Below are 18927 nucleotides of genomic sequence, written 5' to 3'. Positions count from 1 at the left end.
GTTACTATTTTGTTACGTGTTGCCTGGATAAGGATCCAGGGAGACCCGTTGTTTTTGTTAACAAAGTCCTTATCCAGGCAAGACATGACAAACTGAATCTGCTGAAACTAATAACGAATCTGGCGGATATGACATTTTGATATTTTATTTCAAAATTGTGGCATTTTGACAATTAAAATACCAAAATATGACATTTTTAGTGGTTGTTTCCAAATACGAAAGTAGTTAGCAATACCATCAATGCTGGTCTAGCACTACTACTACTTGAAGCCCCAATGCCTTTTGAGATTTCCATTACAATTCATAAGTCAAAACTTAAAAAGCCCTTTTCTCATCCAATTACTTTGCACTGAAGATCCTCTCTCTCTCTTTCTCTGTTCACCTTCACTTGCACCACACTACTACAGTGGTGTTTGAGTTTCATAAAAAAAAATGAGTCTCATTTTCTCAACCTTGGAGTACTGGTTAGTGAACCATCCTACCATCCAAAACTTCTCATGGACACCAGGCAAAACCCTAGGCTCCTCTCCCCACTTTCTATGCATCACAATAATCTCCTACCTTTTCTCCACCTTCACTCTCCCCCACATGATATCTTTCCCATACAAAGCCCCAACCATCCTCAAACCAATCTCAGCCGTCCATAACATCTCCCTCTTGCTCCTATCCTTCATCATGGCCCTTGGTTGCCTCCTCTCCACCATCTCTCATGCACCTCACCTGCAGTGGGTCATGTGCTTCCCTCCCCATACCCAACCCACTGGGCCCCTCTTCTTCTGGGCTTACATCTTCTATCTCTCCAAGATCCTTGAATTCATTGACACCCTCCTCATCATATTCAGCAACTCCATCCAACGCCTCACGTTCCTCCACGTGTACCACCACTCCACCGTCGTGATCATGTGCTACATATGGTTACAGACCTCGCAGACGATGTTTCCGGTGATGCTTGTTTCCAACTCCTCCGTGCATGTGCTAATGTACGCCTACTACTTATCGTGCGCACTCGGGGTACGTCCCAAGTGGAAGAAGCTGGTGACGAACCTTCAGCTGACGCAGTTCTATTCGAGCTTCGTGTTTTTGGGTGTGATGTTGTATTACCACTTCGCAGGTTCGGGGTGCTCAGGGGTTTGGGGTTGGAGCTTCAATGTCGTTTTCTTCACTTCTCTTCTGTTTTTGTTCGTTGACTTTCACAAGAAGACTTATGATTCGTCGTCGTCAACTTCAAAGAAGACCGGTGTCGTCAACAACGTTAAAACTAAAACTTACAAGGGGTGAACTTCTCTTGTTCTAGTCGCATAGTTTGGGCATGAGCCAAATGCTTTTTAATTATTATTTCTTTTCTCTTTATTTTGATTTTCGAAAAACTTTATTTATGTTGTTTTCAAGTTAGCATGCTGCATGGCAATAAGTCAAACATTGGAATCAAGGTAATGTGACGTGGTAATTGAGCACGTATTATTAGGGATATGGTCAAGTTTTTTTTAGGTTAACTATGTCTCATAAATTGTACGTTGCATTTTATTTAAATCAATTTTATAAGATACCTAACTCTAGCATTTTGTATATGTAGAGTCAGAAAATATTTGAGTTAGTATATTTAATATTCTAGCAAACACTTCAAATTTGAAGTTAAATATAATAATTTAAAAGATCATTCATTAGCATAATTGTATAAGTATAAATAATAATTCATAAAAATAACATATATAAACATATATATTTAATGTATCATATTTAATCTCAATAATAGTTCAACTTTACTAACAATAATTTGGGGAAGAATATAAAAAGTCAACTACTTAGTGGGTTGGAAAAAACTAATTATAAATAGCTTTAAAATAAGGAAAAAAAATATCTAATGTTACTTTAGTAAATTTTGTCTAATGTTAACCGAAATGATGTTGCTTTAGCTAGAGTTGAAAAATTAAAAAATTAGAATGATTAAGATTATTATAATCCTGAAATAAATTAAAATTACAAATATATCATGACTTCTGTTCCAAAATGATGTCGTTTTGGTGAACATTAGACAAAATTGTCTAAAGTAATTTTAAAAAAAATAAACGCTTAAAATAATAATATACTACAAAATATTAAATAATCATTCCTTTTAATTGAATGGTCATTCAACTAGTGATCAGCCTCACACTTATTAAAAAAAAAAAATTTGTATACAAATCAAAAGGTCACGAAAAGTGTTTTTCCCGTAATTTAAATATATTTATAACATGAGTAATCTCATGTCTCAAATATGAAGGCATAAGTATTTAACTACGTTGATGATTTTTGTGTGGATAAAACTACGTTGATGATTAATGATAATTTAAGATGCATGGACTAAGTACATGTGGCTTGATTACCTGATCAGGTTAGAGGAGACATGTCGTAGAGCGTATTTTCAATACATCAGCAGTAGATATTCCTTATAAAAAGAAAAAAAAATGAAATATAAAAGAAAATAATCATAAAAATAAGGATAATATATATATAAATATGTTACTTTTTCTTTCTATATTTGATAAAAAAATATATTAAATAATTGATACATTCTTAGCACTAAAAACATTTTCGTGGTTTAAATGTAGAACATGTGCTAGTTAACTACCCACCGCCAAAATAATAAATATATTCGGCACTTCTGTTGCATCCTGCAATTGCTTTCCTTTTCCTATCTTCTGCCATCTCTGCAAGCATAGAATTCAAGTAGAATGATGGTCTACTTTGTACTAAATGAAAAATATAATACATAAATTAATGGTTATATATATATGGATTTTATGTTTATCATTTAACATAATATAACTTCACTTTCCTACACACACATTAAAGAGGCGGGGTTAACATGTTGTTCTTTCTCTTTCATCATTCCACTTTCTCTCTCTTTTGATGTGAGAGTTGGAAACAACACTTACATTATGTTACATAACACTAATAAAACCCTATATATATATATATATATATATATATATATATATATATATATGAGTTTTATTAATCTCCTTTTACATAAGATAGGTATCTTATGTTGTAGAGAGAAACTAGGTGGGTCCCACCATTACAAGAAAAAGAAAAAAAAAGTGAGGTGCGAAAATCGAAGTGAGAGAAAATGAGATAAGCTACCAGACTAATATTTCCCTATATATATATATGGGCTTAACATTTCTGCAGCAGCCGTAGATAGTGTTATCTACAGCTGACACAGAAAAGTGGGCCCCACGACTTATTTTAAAAAAAAAAAAAAAAACTCAGGATCCGTTGCCGTATCCTAGGATTCGGACGTGTATCCTTGCTTGCTGTAGGTACAGCAGCTGCAGGCAAAATGATTTCTGCAGCTGCTGTACCTACAGCAAGCAAGGATACACGTCCGAATCCTAGGATACGGCAACGGATCCTGAGTTTTTTTTTTTTTTTTTTTTAAAAAGCCGTGGGGCCCACTTTTCTATGTCAGCTGTAGATAACACTATCTACGGCTGCTGCAGAAATGTTAAGCCCATATATATATATATATGTATTGTGGATTTAAGAAAAATAAAAACAAGATGAAGAGCATGTGAATTTTAAGAATTAATTAGGGTCCTCTGTAATTTTATTATAATTACAGGAAATTTAACCTTTGAAAAAGTTTATTACATGACAAAATGTTGACAAAAAATATATGGTTTAATAGATATGTATGGTTGGGATGAAGAATTAATCCTACAATTATTTTAAAACTGGATAGGATGTTTGATTCAAGTTTGGTGTTCACTTCGTCCTTCTATTTTTTTATTTTATTTTTGAGAAATGCTTTTCTCCTTTCACATGAGACAAGATTTTATTCCTACACATACATCGACTTTCGTGCCAAGCTTTTGTTTTTGTTTTTACTTTTTTTTAAATTGCTGGTCCCACTTTTTTGTCTCAGTAGGAGACAACTCTTCTCTCCTGTTAAAGGAGAAAAGTATTCCCCTTTATTTTTATAAAAAAAGGATACTTTATTTTTAAAAATTATAATTTAAACAACAAAAATTGCTTATTAAGTAATAAAGTTTATAATTTTTGTAAATATATAACTTATATTATTTAATTTATAATCGTTATAAGTATGTTATTTCGTTAATGCGTAACACATGATATAAAATATGTAATTTAGAAAAACTATTTTAAAAGAAATAAGGAAGTAATCCCTCAAATTTTAATCATTCCTCATTTGTTTTCCTGTACAGAGCATAACATGATTTCTTTTCGTGGCACGTAACAAATAAGGGAACACTAATCAAAATGTCACTATTCACCAATTTTTTTACATAAATATCATGCGAATAGTGCTATTTCTCAATATGTCATGTGAGCAAGTTTGCTGGGTACTATAGCAAACTCAGTTAGCTGACATGTCACGTTTCTAGTGGACACCAGTACCAAGTTCGCTACCTCAGGCAGCGAACTTGGTTGCATTGCATAATTTTTATGTATTGCAACCAAGTTCGCTACCTCAGGTAGTGAATTTGGTGTCCACTAGAAAACGTGACACGTCATCAAATTGAGTTCGCAACAGTGCCTAACAAACTTGCTCACGTGTCATATTGGGAAATAACACTATTCGTTCGTGTGGCATTTGGATAAAAAACTTGGTGAACAGTGGCATTTTAGTCACTGTTCCAACAAACCAGCACGACAAATTAGATTATAACTCAGTGGACAAATTATAGCTTTCAGTGCAAATCTGATGCCTTCAAAACAAGACAATAAAAAAAACTTTGAAAGATCAGTGAAAAGTAGAAATAGAAAAGTGGATAACAAATGAATCTAAGGATATGACATATAAATGAGCAAGGCATCGTTTGATTCATCGCCTTAGGAAGCAAGGAAGCCTTTTTGTGCTGTCACTGCTCATAGATTCACTCTCTTCCTCACGTATTCTTCCACTCTTCTCTTCAACAACTATACTCATAAATAACGCACAACCTCTCACGTCAAATGTCACACAATTGGAGACACTCTGTGAAAGTATCACCACAGGATGGCTAATCCTAACAGTGAAGTTCTTAAATTCACCTTAGTCTTCGCTGTCATTGCATTCGGTAATTTCTTCACTTTTTAACCTTTCTGCATGAGAGTGATGTTGGTTCTATATTTATACATAGAGGAGAGTTTCCTCTATCTCAACTATATCAATCTTCCTGTTTGGTTTCATACATGACTTGGTTCATTTACTAATATGGATGGTAGATAAACATTACCCCAATACACTGAATTCTCACCATAGAGAGATTTTAACCAAATTTTGAAACTTTGTCCCAAATCATTCTCTCAAGAGAGATTATTTGTTTATGGGCATTACTTTTCTGCAGTGGCAGAAAAATAACATCTGCCACAAAGATATTACTTTTAAAAAAGAATGAGATTCACTAATTTAAAAAGAAAAAAAGAAAAAACAATTACACAGTGTATTTCCAAGATTATATTGTGTGTGACAGAAAACTAATAGTTTTCTGTTTATTTATGCTTAACACAAAATGTTTATTTTTTAAAGACAATAATGTGGTTTTCTCAGGAGGGAATTTTTTTCAATGATTACTTAATTATTTGATGTGTTGGGTTGGGTGGCAGCACCTGAAATCTGTGGAAGCAGTAAAACTTTAACAATGGTAAATTACTGCAACGAGACAATATGGCCTGGGATAACAGGAATTCAGAACTTCAGTGGCGATGCATTGAAACCTGGCCAATCAGCAATACACAGTGCTCCTGCTGCATGGAGTGGAAGGATATGGGCTAGAACAGGCTGCAACTTTGACAATAATGGCAATGGTAGTTGCCAGACAGGTGGTTGTGGAAACAGCATAAACTGTACAGGCCCAGGAACCCCACCTGCCACAATTGCTGAATTTACTCTTGGTGAACCTGATTATTATGATGTTAGTCTTGTTGATGGGTTCAACTTGCCCATGACAGTGAAAGCAGTTAATGGCAGTGGGAATTGTAGCACTGCTGGTTGTGATGGAGATTTGAGGAATAATTGCCCATCTCAGCTAGCTGCAAAGCAAGGTGATAAAGTTATTGCTTGCAGGAGCGCCTGTAATGTCTTTTAACACTGATGAGTATTGCTGCAGAGGGACTTATGAAAACCCTGCCACATGTATGTCTTCAAACTATTCAACAATTTTTAAAAAAGTGTGTCCAGCAGCATATAGTTTTGCACACGATGACCCAACAAGTGTAATGACATGCTCCGGAGCAGACTTCATTGTGACATTCTGTGGATTGAGGTGAGTTTATTCTTGACAAAAACAGTTTTTTCAGGCAATGGAAGCATTACATGATAGATTTATACTGGTGCATTACATGATAGATTTATACGACATATTCTCATTAGGATAATTCTATATCATCCTAATAAATCCTCATCTTCTTGACTATCTTGCTAAAATTGTTTTTGAATGCAGGAATCAAACACTCTGCTTTAATCATGGCCAGCAAGTTGCATGTAATAATAAATCAAAAGCTTATAAAGCCATATCTCAGAGATGGTGGGTCTTGATGCTCCCATTAGCATACACGTTCAGTTAATGGATCAAGTATTAGCAAATTATGCATGTTGAAGGTCTTCTCAATGATACACTTAACAGTTTTTTTTATCCTTTGGTTTTGGTTTTGTTGCTTCAATTACTTTAATTAACCACTAACAAAAATTTGCAGTAGGATGCCTTAAAAGCCTTCAAGAGCAGGCATATAAATTAGAAATTCTTTGCTGTAATTAATCATATATTTTCTTCAATCCTCGCTTGGGTTATGACATGACATTGAGTGATATAATAAGAACCAACAGAGAGAAAAGTTATAACTGAAAACTACCCAACAAGAGCATTCCATAAGACAAATCCAAAGAGAGAAAAGCTAGTACACGAGCTTCCTATGTTCTTTACAACAAATTGAAACAAAATTTACATCTTTACATATTCTATAAGCAACACTGAAAATGGTAACACTATCTGGACTTACGACTGCTCTGATTTCCTTGTGATTTTGATTGGTCCTCAATTTCCTTTAAGTAAATATCTGGTCTAGATTCTTCATTTTCAAATGGTAAAACTGCTACTGGGGCAGCGGGCACTGAGTGCCACCGCTCTCTTATAAGCTTCCTGAATTTGTTAACCATTTCCCTTCTAAACTCAAGCTCCCGTGTGAACATATCAAAGAGAAGAAAGGAAAGAATGTACTTGAATGGGATAATGAGAAGAATGGTTGCAGAGGATAACAGCAGCAATGCAACCTCAGTAGTTATCTGACAAAGGACCAGATTAAATTAATCATCCAATAAAACAGAACAAGAGAATTTGAGCTACACCTAAAGAACATGTTTGAATGCATATCATTGCCCATAATATCATACCTGTGGATGGCCAGAAAGTAAAATAGCACGTAGTTTGAGAAGTGAGACATTCATTTGCTGCAGAAAATTCTCAACATCACGCACGGCATCTTTCACAGCAATGATCTTTTGTATAGTATTTGATGGTGGCTGATCACGTATCGTGACTTTACCAAAAGACCGTCCAAGGCGGCCTTGCTCCTTAAGGCCCCTGATTGTCAGCATTCCAACTGCCAAAATCATCAGCATCATGGGAAATATATATGACAGCAAGTTTCTGGAAAGGCAAATTAAAACATCAGCTCAAAAAGAAAAGAAAAAAATGTAAAATGATCATCACGCTGACTTGTGACTGCGCACAAATCTCAATGAAAAGAGAACAATCATCAGTAGCACAATGAGAAAAATGAGGTGTGGATGTACCTAAATATTATTGTGTAGGCAAGTCCAAGAAACACGACAGTCAAGTGTGGCTCCTCCCAGCGCCTAAGCTTTTCAATGTTTTTGACAGTTAAGGTGAAAGGAAACATTAGCTCCTGCACAGAAACAAAAGACCTTATGATTTTTGGGACCCAATTATAAGAAAACAACAAAAAGAACCAATAGAATATAAAGACCAAGTCAAGGCAACATTGTTATGCATAAAGACTAATGCCATGCACAGAAGACTAGATCTACAGTAAATTAAAATGTGATTCATAATTTAAGAATTAATTAAGACTGGTAGTATCAACAACGCAAAATATTAAGTCCGACACAATGCATGTAAAAGAAAAAAGACTTTGTACCAAAAAAAAAAAAAAACATCTTTTAGCAACCACTATGCCAATCATGAAATTCTAAAACAAGCACAAATTAAATCTCTGTGACTCTACTTCACTATAAATAGCAATAGATGGGTCATACATGGTAACATTTTTTTTTTCTTTTGTTCCTATGGAAGGATGAGAATTGTGCGTACCATGTAAGTTGAGAATGATTAAATCATTTATCTGCACACTGACAATCCCAACATACTGTAGAGCCGCAAATTATGTACAATTATATCAGCCATAGCAAAACTTTCAGGCATCATAATTTATTATTGCATATTATATTGCAATATTCAAACATTAGACAACTCAAGCCATTGCAAAAAAGTAAATGCCCCATTGCCATGATCCAGGAGAAAGTACAAATTTTTTTTCCTATTACTCGTATATCTTTATGAAATTAACAAAAAAAAAAAAAAAGAGATTAGAAATTGATTTGATAAAGGTTTTCTCATAAGTTGAAGAAAATTTCATGAAAGACCACACCACTAATAGTGTGATCAAATGAAAAAATTTCAATACTGAATTTTTACAGCAAAAATCCAGAGGGATGAAAGGAAATACCAATAAGAAATCAATGCCTTTCATACAGTTTCCAGTTATTCCTAAATCCTAATGTAGTTAAGCATGGCACAATTATATTGAATATTTAGCAGAAAAACTAATAGAAACTCCAAATTACAAGAAATTGTGAACAATACCAAAAAGCATGCTTACACTAGTCATTCAGATTGAGTGTAATGGTGCTTTAATCATAATATAGCAGTTACTCAAAATCATCAAATAAGATAAGAAACCAAGGTAAGCATCCCAACCTTGAAAAGATCAATGTTGCTGGGTATGCCTTTTAGAGTTGCAGCATCAATGGTAGCTTGAGTCTTCTCTACAACCTGGTACTTTTGTTTGCTTATTTCTGCAGCTCTTTCTGTGAGTGATGCATCAGCCACAACAAGATTCTTACTTAATATTAAACCTTTTATTGAAATGTTCTTCCAAAAATTAATGGAAGTACTAGACCCCCAAGATGGAGATTTCATCCATTGCTGCAAGTAGACACTTCCATCTATGTCAAAAACATGGTTGCGGGTATTCACTATTTCATCGGATGATCGACTTTCTGGCTGATTTTGGGTATTTACAAATCCTGTAACTAGTTGACCTCCCCAATAATTAACAGCTAAAGTTTGGAGGACAACATCACCATGAGGTGCATTTTGTAAATATGAGAACTGAACAAGCTTGGTGGGATCATCAAGCAACTTCCTCAGATATTGAAGGGCCTGGAGTCTAGCTATGCTGTTAATGGTACTGGTTGTTGCTCTTTCCTTTCCTTTGTGAGCTCCATATACATGAAACAATGACTCATCAGAATCATCAGGCCCATACTCGCGAATGAACTTGTGTAAAGCAATGACTTCACTTATCAATGCATGCCAAACATCCCTTCTCATCTCACCTCCCAAGTCAATGAATTCCAGCACCCACCAATTCAGCCTTAGTATGAATATAAGTGGAAACAGAAACATATAAGATTTTAAGATGATGATAATAAAATGCAGCAAAGCGTTATGGATAAAAGTGGAGGCAAAAATTGTGGGCTTCTAATAAGCTATGTTATTCATACATCAAATCTCCTACATCTCCTTTTACACCTTACTTTTGTAGGGAAAAGGGAGAGAGAGAACGGGAGGTGAGTTTGATCTTTTTTAGAATTTTTTATCACATGAATATCTAGAATATTAATCGGTCCTTTAATCTTTTCTTCCAGATAGGTTTTCATAAGAAAGATGAGGTCTAGGAGTTGAACAAGAGAGTTTAATTTTTAGGGGCCAACATAGTTTCAATGATCACGCAAGTAGAAACCAGGACTTTCAAAATCTAGCAGAAACTCTGTTAATTCTCCTTCCTTGAGTCAACAAAAGATGTGTAAGGTTTGAGAAACTCATTATATTATGATATTAGTTAAACTTTCCATATATTAATCTGCAAATTTTATATCAAACCATGATGTTAATTGGAAAACTTTCTGTCAAGAATTGAAACGAAAATTTAGGTACCATTACCATAGGAGAGGCAAACAATAGGAAGACGAAAGAAAACTTTGGGCCAAAGGGCAGCTGGCAAGAATCCACCACAAGATTTAAGTAGCCATTGTAAAGAATTTTGGGATACACCACCCCAAAAGCTAGCTCAAAGGGTGGGAGTGCCCAAGGCCTTATAAACTCCACATTAGTTGCACATACAACCAATGTGGGACTATATATTTCAACACGCCTCCTCACACGAGAGCCCATTGGGCTTGAAGAGTGGACAATGCAACAGGCCCAGCCTACCTGTGCTACGAAACGCCACAAGAGAAAGTAGGGGGCGGCGAAGCTCTGATACCATGTAAAGAACCTTGGGATACACCACCCCAAAAGCTAGCTCAAAGGGTGGGAGTGCCCAAGACCTTATAAACTCCACATTAGTTGCACATACAACCAATGTGGGACTATATATCTCAACAAGGGACACCAAAAACCATGAAGGTACTCTGCCATTCCTTAGAAACAGGAGAGCTATTTTTGTTTTAAATGGGCATGGAAGTGAATTTATATTTACTAAAGAGCACTAATGAAATGAAAATATGCATTATAGGTTAATTAAATGAATTCCACATATTAGAACTAAGGATCTCAGAATATTTCGTTTAGTAATTATAACCTGTAGTCTTACTCTTCTTGATCTATGTTAATATGGTAAGAAGATACATGATGAGCAGTAGTTTATTAATTATAAACCCTAATCATATTCGAACCACAAATCCAAAACTCAGTAAAACTAACAAAGAATGCTTGAAGAAACTTACTCACTTTGAGCCAGAAGAAATAGAAACAGCAGAGTCAAAAAGTGCAGACCCAAAAGGTCCAACCTTTGCCTTCTCTACCTGTACTCCATCATATGTAAGATCCAATCTCATGGCTCTCTTCTCTCCCATTAAGCCAACTGCCTGGAACATAGATTTGAAAAGGTCAATAGAACAAGATGGTGATTTTTTTTCTTTTTATAGAAACTCTTTTAATCTGTGATCTATTATCAGTTCATTTTTACCCACTTTCGTGAGCAAGCCAATCTGTACCACGCACGGTCAATCCTATTTTTTTATTTACAGGTGAATAATCTGTATGGTTAATTATCTTAATGAATTCTCAAAGATGAATTACTAACAACAGCTAAATGGCATCTTCTCAAAGTTAAAATCCTTTGTCCACATTGTCTCCTTCAGTTGAAAGGAGTTCCATGGGACCAATCTCTTGTAGCAATCTGCTTGATCTAGTAAATCAGGGTATCCCCGAGACTGAGTAACATTTAGTTAATTTAATTAAACTCTGCAGCACACATAATCCTTCTAGGTTAAGATGGTGTCAACCTTTGACTGCTGCAACACACAGCCATTAGACAAGTGTAAGCGTTCTTCACTGTATTAGATAATCTTCAGAACCTCATTTGATTCTGGTCAATGTGTATATATGACTTGGCATTGACCTGGAAGCAGTGGCGGAGCCATGTTGAGACCAGCTGAGGCCTTGGCACTGGTTTTCAAAAATGGTAAAAGTTTTCTTTAAATATTATGGTACATGAAAGGTTTTCAAAAATGGTACAGCCTTGACAGTGGCTGGGTTTTTTGGCACGGGCTAAAATTATTTTCTTGCTCCGCCACTGCCTGGAAGCCAGCTTTATTGAAACTGAACACATTGGTTACGTCTTGGTTCCTACTCCCAGTCTGAAACTAACAGGATCATGGAATTTTTGAAGCACTAATCATCAATATTCAAATCTTCCTATGCACAAGTAGAAACTCATTCTACTTGAATTTGATTCTTTTGGCAATGCATAAGGAGAATATCAATAATTTTTTTCTTAAAAAAAAATAAAATTAGATGTGTGATGTGCCTCTGGCATATGTGGTTTTCCAAGCTAAAAATAATAAGGATTAAGTCATAAAAGAGCAGTTTTTGTACATATTTGCTTTTTTATATTGACTTTTCCATTTCAGTCGTATTTTTCACTTATTTGTAATTTTTATATAGGAAAAAGAAGGAAAATATGAAACTGAGAAAAGAAGATTACCGCACGAGTCCGCGCGGATGGTGGCGCGAGGCCGCGCCAGTTGTTCCCTGCCATTTTCCAGAGTTTTGGCGCGATTCGGTGCCCTGGTGGCGCGATTCCGCGCCAGTTTGCGGGAACCTGACCTCGTGTTTTGAAGGTTGGCGCGATTCTGCTCCGTGGTGGCGCGATTCCGCGCCAGGTTGCGGAAAGACCTGACCGCGTGTTTTGAAGGGCAATTTTGGAACAACGCGTGAGAGGAATATAAAAAGGATGCTGAACAGAGAGAATAGGAGGAACTTTTGGACGACGGAAGGAACAAGGATTCCAGTTGGAGGAGTACATCAAGGGAACAATTCATCGTTCTTGGAGGATCATCGTAATTTTAATTTCTTTTCTCTTTTATAATTGTATATCAGCTATGTCTATGGCTGGCTAATTTCTTTATTGTAGTTTTTTTTACGATGGATTGATTATTTTCGCTCGTTTATTTTAATAGATTTTATTTTTACCCTGTGCGTATTGTTTATTATTTCTGTTAGACTTGATCAACCTAATATGAGATAATAATTTGGGAATTAGGGCTCGTAATAGGAATATTGGGGTTTTTGATTCTGAAAGGGGGTAAAGTAACAATTTATGCATGCTCTAGGGATAGACTTGTGTGAATTGCAGTCGTTTCAATTATCGTGATTAATGCTTAATTTCATGCGGGATTGCTAAGGAATTAGGGTTCCAATTGGATTAAAGGGTTAGATTGTCAAGGGATTGAGATTTAACTAATTATTTTAGATGATAATTTGTCTAAGTTATTAAATTGAATGAACATTGTCAGTCAATCCAAAGTTTAAAGCGGGGATCATATGGTGCGTGTACCTTAGCTGCAATGCCTTTTTATTATTCTCTCAAAAATCCAAATTTTTACCATTGCTTATTAAATTGAAAATTATATATTTTATATATTTGTCTTTATTTTACCATCAATTCACTATTTTCCAAAACAACCAAATTTTCCAACTTAAGGGGACTGGTTATTGTGGTACTTGGTTTGCAATCCCTGTGGAAATGATACTCTACTTTCTCATTATATTACTTGTGCGATCGGTACACTTGCCGGTGAGCATCAATGTGATAAGTCAAGGAGATCTTGTAACAAGCAACTACATTCTAAGACAGATATAAGGAATTATGGGCCTCCAGCTGCAACAAGTTAAATGTATTTTTTGGTAGTTATAGGCTTATAGCATTCAATTCTGTTCCAGAAGTATTAGAAAATTTAATTTTATGTGCTATAACACCTGTGTAGTGTACTATCTACCCTCACCCCTACTCTCACAAGTTGGGAAGCCTTGTGCATTAGGGTTTGCCCTTTTAACACCAACAGACAAACAAAACAATCAGATCTACTAATTTTTTAATCACATCCTCAATCATATAACATACTTGCACATACTATTGACAATAAGCAAGATAAATAAAGTGGTAATTGTGCTTTGGATAGAGATTGTAAAGAACCAATTCAACCCAAAAGCTTAAGCTGTTGGGTGAGGCTATATTAATGGTTTTATATATCTCAACACGAGAGCCCACTGGGCTTGAAGGGTGGACAATGCACAGATCCACCTACCTGTGCGAACAAAGAAATTCCACTTGAAAGAAAGTAAGAGGCGGTGAGGATCGAACCCGGGACACGAGGCTCTGATACCATGTAAAGAACCAATTCAACCCAAAAGCTTAAGCTGTTGGGTGAAGCTATATTAATGGTTTTATATATCTCAACAGAGATATCCATGGACTTTCTTGCATTTCTATAGGGAAAATCCCAAAGCCTATGAGAGAGTGCAAACATCTCATAGAATCATAAAATACCTCAAAATAGATTGCTCTATCAGTAAGAGTGAGTTTGCCGGGCCATGCCAAATTATTCTCCCATTTCAGAACAGGCCGTTTACTGTTGGAACCAATGCATAAAATTCTCTCCTCAGAAAGTTCAGGAAATTCTGGAATCTGATATGACCTCTGTCCTTCACGCACTCTACAGTAATACCAACACATGTTCAGCACAAAAGTTAGGTAATACCAGAAGCTGTTTAGAAGTTCTGAGAGCATTCCTGTACTATCAAGGGATGAGCATGTGCATAGAACAAACCAAAAAAGGAAAAATGAAACTATCAAATTATACCATCTTTTTATGCTACAAAACTCCAGCAGAACTCAGGCAGCTGTACAATGTGGAAAGTCTATAAACTACACAGATCTTGGAAATATGAGAACTAAAAGTGAAGAAAATGAAATAAAGGTCCTCCAGGTTTCTGCAATAGCTTGCATGAACCCTCAACGTAGCATATCAGAAAATTGAAGAGCACACAGGAGAGGAGTCTGAAACAGCATTATGAACAGAAAGTTCAGAAGAAATGAACAAAAGAATAAGATGGAAGAGCTAAGCATCCATCTACTCTTATGGATGCTTAGCTCTTTCATCTTATTCTTATCATGCAAAAAGAAATTCCATTCTTTCTGTCATATTCTTTCACAAACAAACTATCCAGATAAAGTGAGAACACCCAGTGCACGAGAAGCATTTGAAATTGGAAAATCATTGTAAACCATTCATATTTCTTCAACTTGGGGTCAGAAACACATGTTGCTTGGATATCTTCTCCTAAGATCATCATATCACTGACAAGAAGATGAACATTAAAAACTCACTTGACAAATTCATTCATGTACGTCAGCCACAAGCTCACAGAAATGCCGTCTTGATCACCAGCAAGAGCCTTAAAAAGATTGTGCACTGTGGGACGGTCAACCACACCAGATACTGCAGGAGCAATACGAACAAAAGCCTCCTCAGTGACAAGTTTAGTCTGCAAAGCCCACGAAAATTTCATGTATAATTATGCTGAAAAAAACAATTGGAAATCCTTGCCCCAAAATATCTCCCACCTTCAATGTTCCATCAGGAGTCAAGGACATCATCGATTCAATTCACAAAATGAAATAACTATTCATAGACTATCATTAACGCGAGGGAGGATAACTTTTTTCTGGGTACAATAGGGAGGATATTTTAAAGTTACGAGTGACATACTCTCCAATTAGTCATGTCTATTACCCTTAAAATTTCAATCATCGTGTTACAGTTTAATAGACAAACTAGAGGGTGAATTCCTAAGAAAAATGTTATCTCTTCACACATATCTCCCTTATCCAATTAGCAGGGTATTCACAAGCTTGTAGGGTGGTTGAAGTAAATTAAATAAAGAAAAGAAGTGAACCTGTAAAGATGCCTTCTCTGCATTGCTGGAAAGGTCATCAGTGTAAGGATTTTCCCAGGCAAGCATGGTTATGAATATCAGCCTCTGAAATGCAGGGTCCTATAAACATGTCCGAAAGCAATAAGGATTGTATTTCCTTTTTTGGGATAAAAGAATAAATTGTATCCAGTATTACAGCATTTTAACAACTAATAGGAAAAGTAAAAAAAAAAAAAAAAAATCCCGTAAGTTAGGCTTCATTTGCCACTGCTCCTTTTTTGCCTTTTCAAATTTTCCAAAAACCATTTATTATTTTTGATAAATTTATTTCGTAGTATGTCTGCTCTTCCCTTTTTTGTGGTAGGTGGGGGGTGGGGGGGAGTTGCATAATTCTTTACCAATAGATCGGTGTGAGAAAGTGCAGAATCGACATTGGTGAAATCAAAGATCCATGACTCCAAAACAACACCATTTGTGAACTATCAGAATGAAATTGAAGACTTAATCAAAAGATCTGAGGAAGAGCTCATAAAAAAAGACTAGGGCTCGGCTATGGACAACTATTGGACAGACTGCGGGTTCACATTCAGAGTTTTTAGGTGGAAAGGGATTGGATGGCACAAACATAGTGAGGCTTGGCATTATTGAGGCAGACGTCTGACCAGCTTAGACCATCTTCATCAATGGTACGCTGTCATTTGTTGAAAAACTTGACCATCTTAGTCATGCTAACCAAGGAGGATTCAATGATCCTCAAATTGCTGGCAAAGATTAGAGCAGGAAGGCAGCAAAAGAAGAGGGGAAGGTGTAGTGTCAATCAGATGAAAAGAAAAATATGCAGACAGGAAAAATCAAAACATTTTTTTTTCTTTTGAAAAGTGTGTTTAGAAACTAAACCTTCCAAGCATATATAAACCACTCTACATGAAACTCCGATTTGCGAGGGTAGGGGTGAGAGAAATTTTTGCATGTAGCCTTACCCTTACATATTTGCAAAGATATTGTTTCTTGGATTTAAACCCATGACCTTCTTTAAATGTTTGAAACATACATAATGTGGGAAGAAAGGTTTGCCCCTTAGTTTAAATGAAAAAGATAGAATGGAAAACTAAAAAATACCAAATGCACGTTGATGGGACCATATGATGAACATGTATTATTAAACAAAACAGAAAACGAACAGAGTTTCCAATATATCATCCAAAGAACAATATTCTATACCTGGAGGGAGGGATGAATATCAGAACCATCCCTTGACAAAAATCTAAAGCAGCAATATTCAACCAAATTACGCGCATCACTATATACAGATTCAGTAACAAGTGCTTTAAAAATCTTCTGCATTTTCTTCCCAGTCAATCCATTCATCCTGCATATCTTATTTTCAAAAAGTCAAATAATAATTTCTGTATCAGTCTGATAGGCATGAATTAAGCAAGCAATACAAAAAGACAAGACCCTCATTAAGGAAGCTCATCAGGATTCAATTTTCCATTGATATTAAATTAACAAAGCAATACATGCCAACTGGATGATAGCTCAAGTGGCAATAGCCCTGACCATTAAGACAAGGGGGTGCTTGATGCTGTGGTTCAATAGTTCAATCCCTTCCCCCTTCTCAGGCCCTTGGGGCCTTCTATGTAACTAGAAAAAAAGAGTAATTTATGTCTTACTAGGAAAGCTGCTTCCCTGCACATCTAATAAAAATGATAACTTGACAATTACATTCTCGTCTATCTCAGTCATAACTCAACTCCAAGCTAGCACAAGAACCACACATCATATTTTTGGATTGAATAAAACAATTTAAGAAAAGAAACTGATGAAATTATCGGAAGCAATATACAAACATTTTAAGGCAAAAGAAGAAACAGAAAAGTAGAAAATATACATTTAGGTCTTCTTTTATTACATTGTTTCTGCTGTAATTTTGGGAATAAATCATTTTATTGCACATTCCAAGGGCAAAAGTAAACAAACATATATCATACTGCGCTTCAATTATATATTTTAGTCTCGAATTTGTTAATTTATAATCCATTTGATGAATGATTGGCCCAAGGACCAATACAGAAAAGTTTCACCCAACATAAAATGATGCACATGGATTCACCTGCTGAATTGCTCAATACATATAACAGCAGCTATAGAAAGAATTCCATATGGTGTTCTGCGGTCAATTGTCTGCTCCACCATAAACATGTCTTCCATAACTTGAAATCCGAAATCATTTTCAGGATCAGGCTTCCTACTTTGACCAGGTTTTGCAAGAGGAGAAGTCACTTCATTCAAAAAATTTTGGGTCCTCGATAGAAATACATTCAATCTTTCTTGGATAGAACCTTTAAAAATGAAATTAAAATTTAAAAACTATATAAAAAAAGGCCACAATGAGAGACATGAAAAGTAAAATACACAATATAAAATAGAGAAATGCTATATTACCTAAGCCTCTTCCTAATAACTAAAAAAATAAAAAAGTATTATAAAAAAAAAAAGTAAAAGCATTTGATATTTTGAGAATCGAAAAGGCATCTAATACTTTCTTCTTTAAATAACTAGGTAATTAGGAGGACATAAAGGTGACTCATCAGGAGAATTCAGAATTTTTAACTGAATAGGTGTGCTATCATTGTTTAACTAATGGTAGCTTTTCTAATATGACCATGAATGATGGAAATTTTATTATTCAAAATAATTGTAATTTCGAAATCATTGGGAGGGAGGTGACCTTTGAGCACAAATTGGAAACACACACACACACACATCAAATCTAACTGAAACAAAAACCAGATAGTCAGTTAAAAAAAAATATGCTCCCCCTCCCAGCATAAGAAGCATACATCTAACTGAATCAAAGTTGTAATAATGAGAAATATACTTGAAAAGAGAACATGAAAACAGAACATACTAGCACTTATGTCATTCAGCTTCCATCTATCCCCCAAAGACTGCGGCACGAACTTGAACGGAAATTTTTGCTCTGATAATATTCTTCTAGAATACTTGTATCCTGAAAAATCTCTGTGGGAAGAAATCACATAACTGGGTGTTGCAGCCGATGTCCTCAACTGGGTCATGGGAAACATTGGCACCCTTTCTTCAAATATCTTTTGTTGGGGTATAATCAAAATTCAAGCTTTCAGCTCATCGAAGAAGCTCAATCAAAAAAAAGAAGGGAAAAGAGAGAGAAAGAGAGAGAGATGACCAGGTAGACTTTTGTGCTTCGGGTTTTGGGTGAGAGCCACCGAGTCGTTGAAGCATAAGCTTAAGCTTAAGGTGGCATTGCACGTGCTAAAACTCTATTATTAATAAAACCTATATTTATTAAGGTTTTTGTATATTAAGGAATAGATATTTCCACGCGGTCTTGGTTAAAAACCAAAACTTTGGACGTTTGTGTAGTTTTTCTCTCCAT

General features: G+C 35.5%; 1 protein-coding gene and 1 pseudogene across 2 annotated transcripts; one reads left to right on the top strand and one right to left on the bottom strand.

Moving 5' to 3' along the window:
- The first annotated feature begins 5002 nt into the window (after window positions 1-5002).
- Window positions 5003-6552, top strand: LOC133284188 (pathogenesis-related thaumatin-like protein 3.5; annotated as a pseudogene).
- A 192-nt stretch (window positions 6553-6744) lies between these two features.
- Window positions 6745-18752, bottom strand: LOC133284177 (uncharacterized). 2 transcript variants are annotated; one of them, XM_061481166.1, is made up of 11 exons: window positions 18421-18752; window positions 17623-17851; window positions 16731-16878; window positions 15531-15629; window positions 14962-15119; window positions 14122-14287; window positions 11019-11155; window positions 8982-9660; window positions 7778-7890; window positions 7376-7631; window positions 6745-7267 (listed from the first exon to the last, which is right to left on the bottom strand). In XM_061481166.1, exons 1-11 carry the CDS (start codon window positions 18596-18598, stop codon window positions 6971-6973), a joined length of 2460 nt encoding a protein of 819 aa, XP_061337150.1. In that variant the 5' UTR covers window positions 18599-18752; the 3' UTR covers window positions 6745-6970. The 2 variants fall into 2 exon arrangements, with proteins under 2 accessions (XP_061337150.1, XP_061337151.1); XM_061481167.1 differs by lacking the exon at window positions 18421-18752 and having other exon boundaries at window positions 6746-7267; window positions 16731-16886; window positions 17623-17756.
- Between the last annotated feature and the right edge of the window lie 175 nt (window positions 18753-18927).

The sequence above is a fragment of the Gastrolobium bilobum genome, unplaced genomic scaffold (assembly GCF_033153095.1).
Source record: "Gastrolobium bilobum isolate Gb01-03AN ecotype WA unplaced genomic scaffold, APGP_CSIRO_Gbil_v1 utg19911, whole genome shotgun sequence".
Classification (NCBI taxonomy): Eukaryota; Viridiplantae; Streptophyta; class Magnoliopsida; order Fabales; family Fabaceae; genus Gastrolobium; species Gastrolobium bilobum.
The sequence above is the reverse complement of the archived record's forward strand: the minus strand, read 5'-3'. Positions and strand labels throughout refer to the sequence as shown.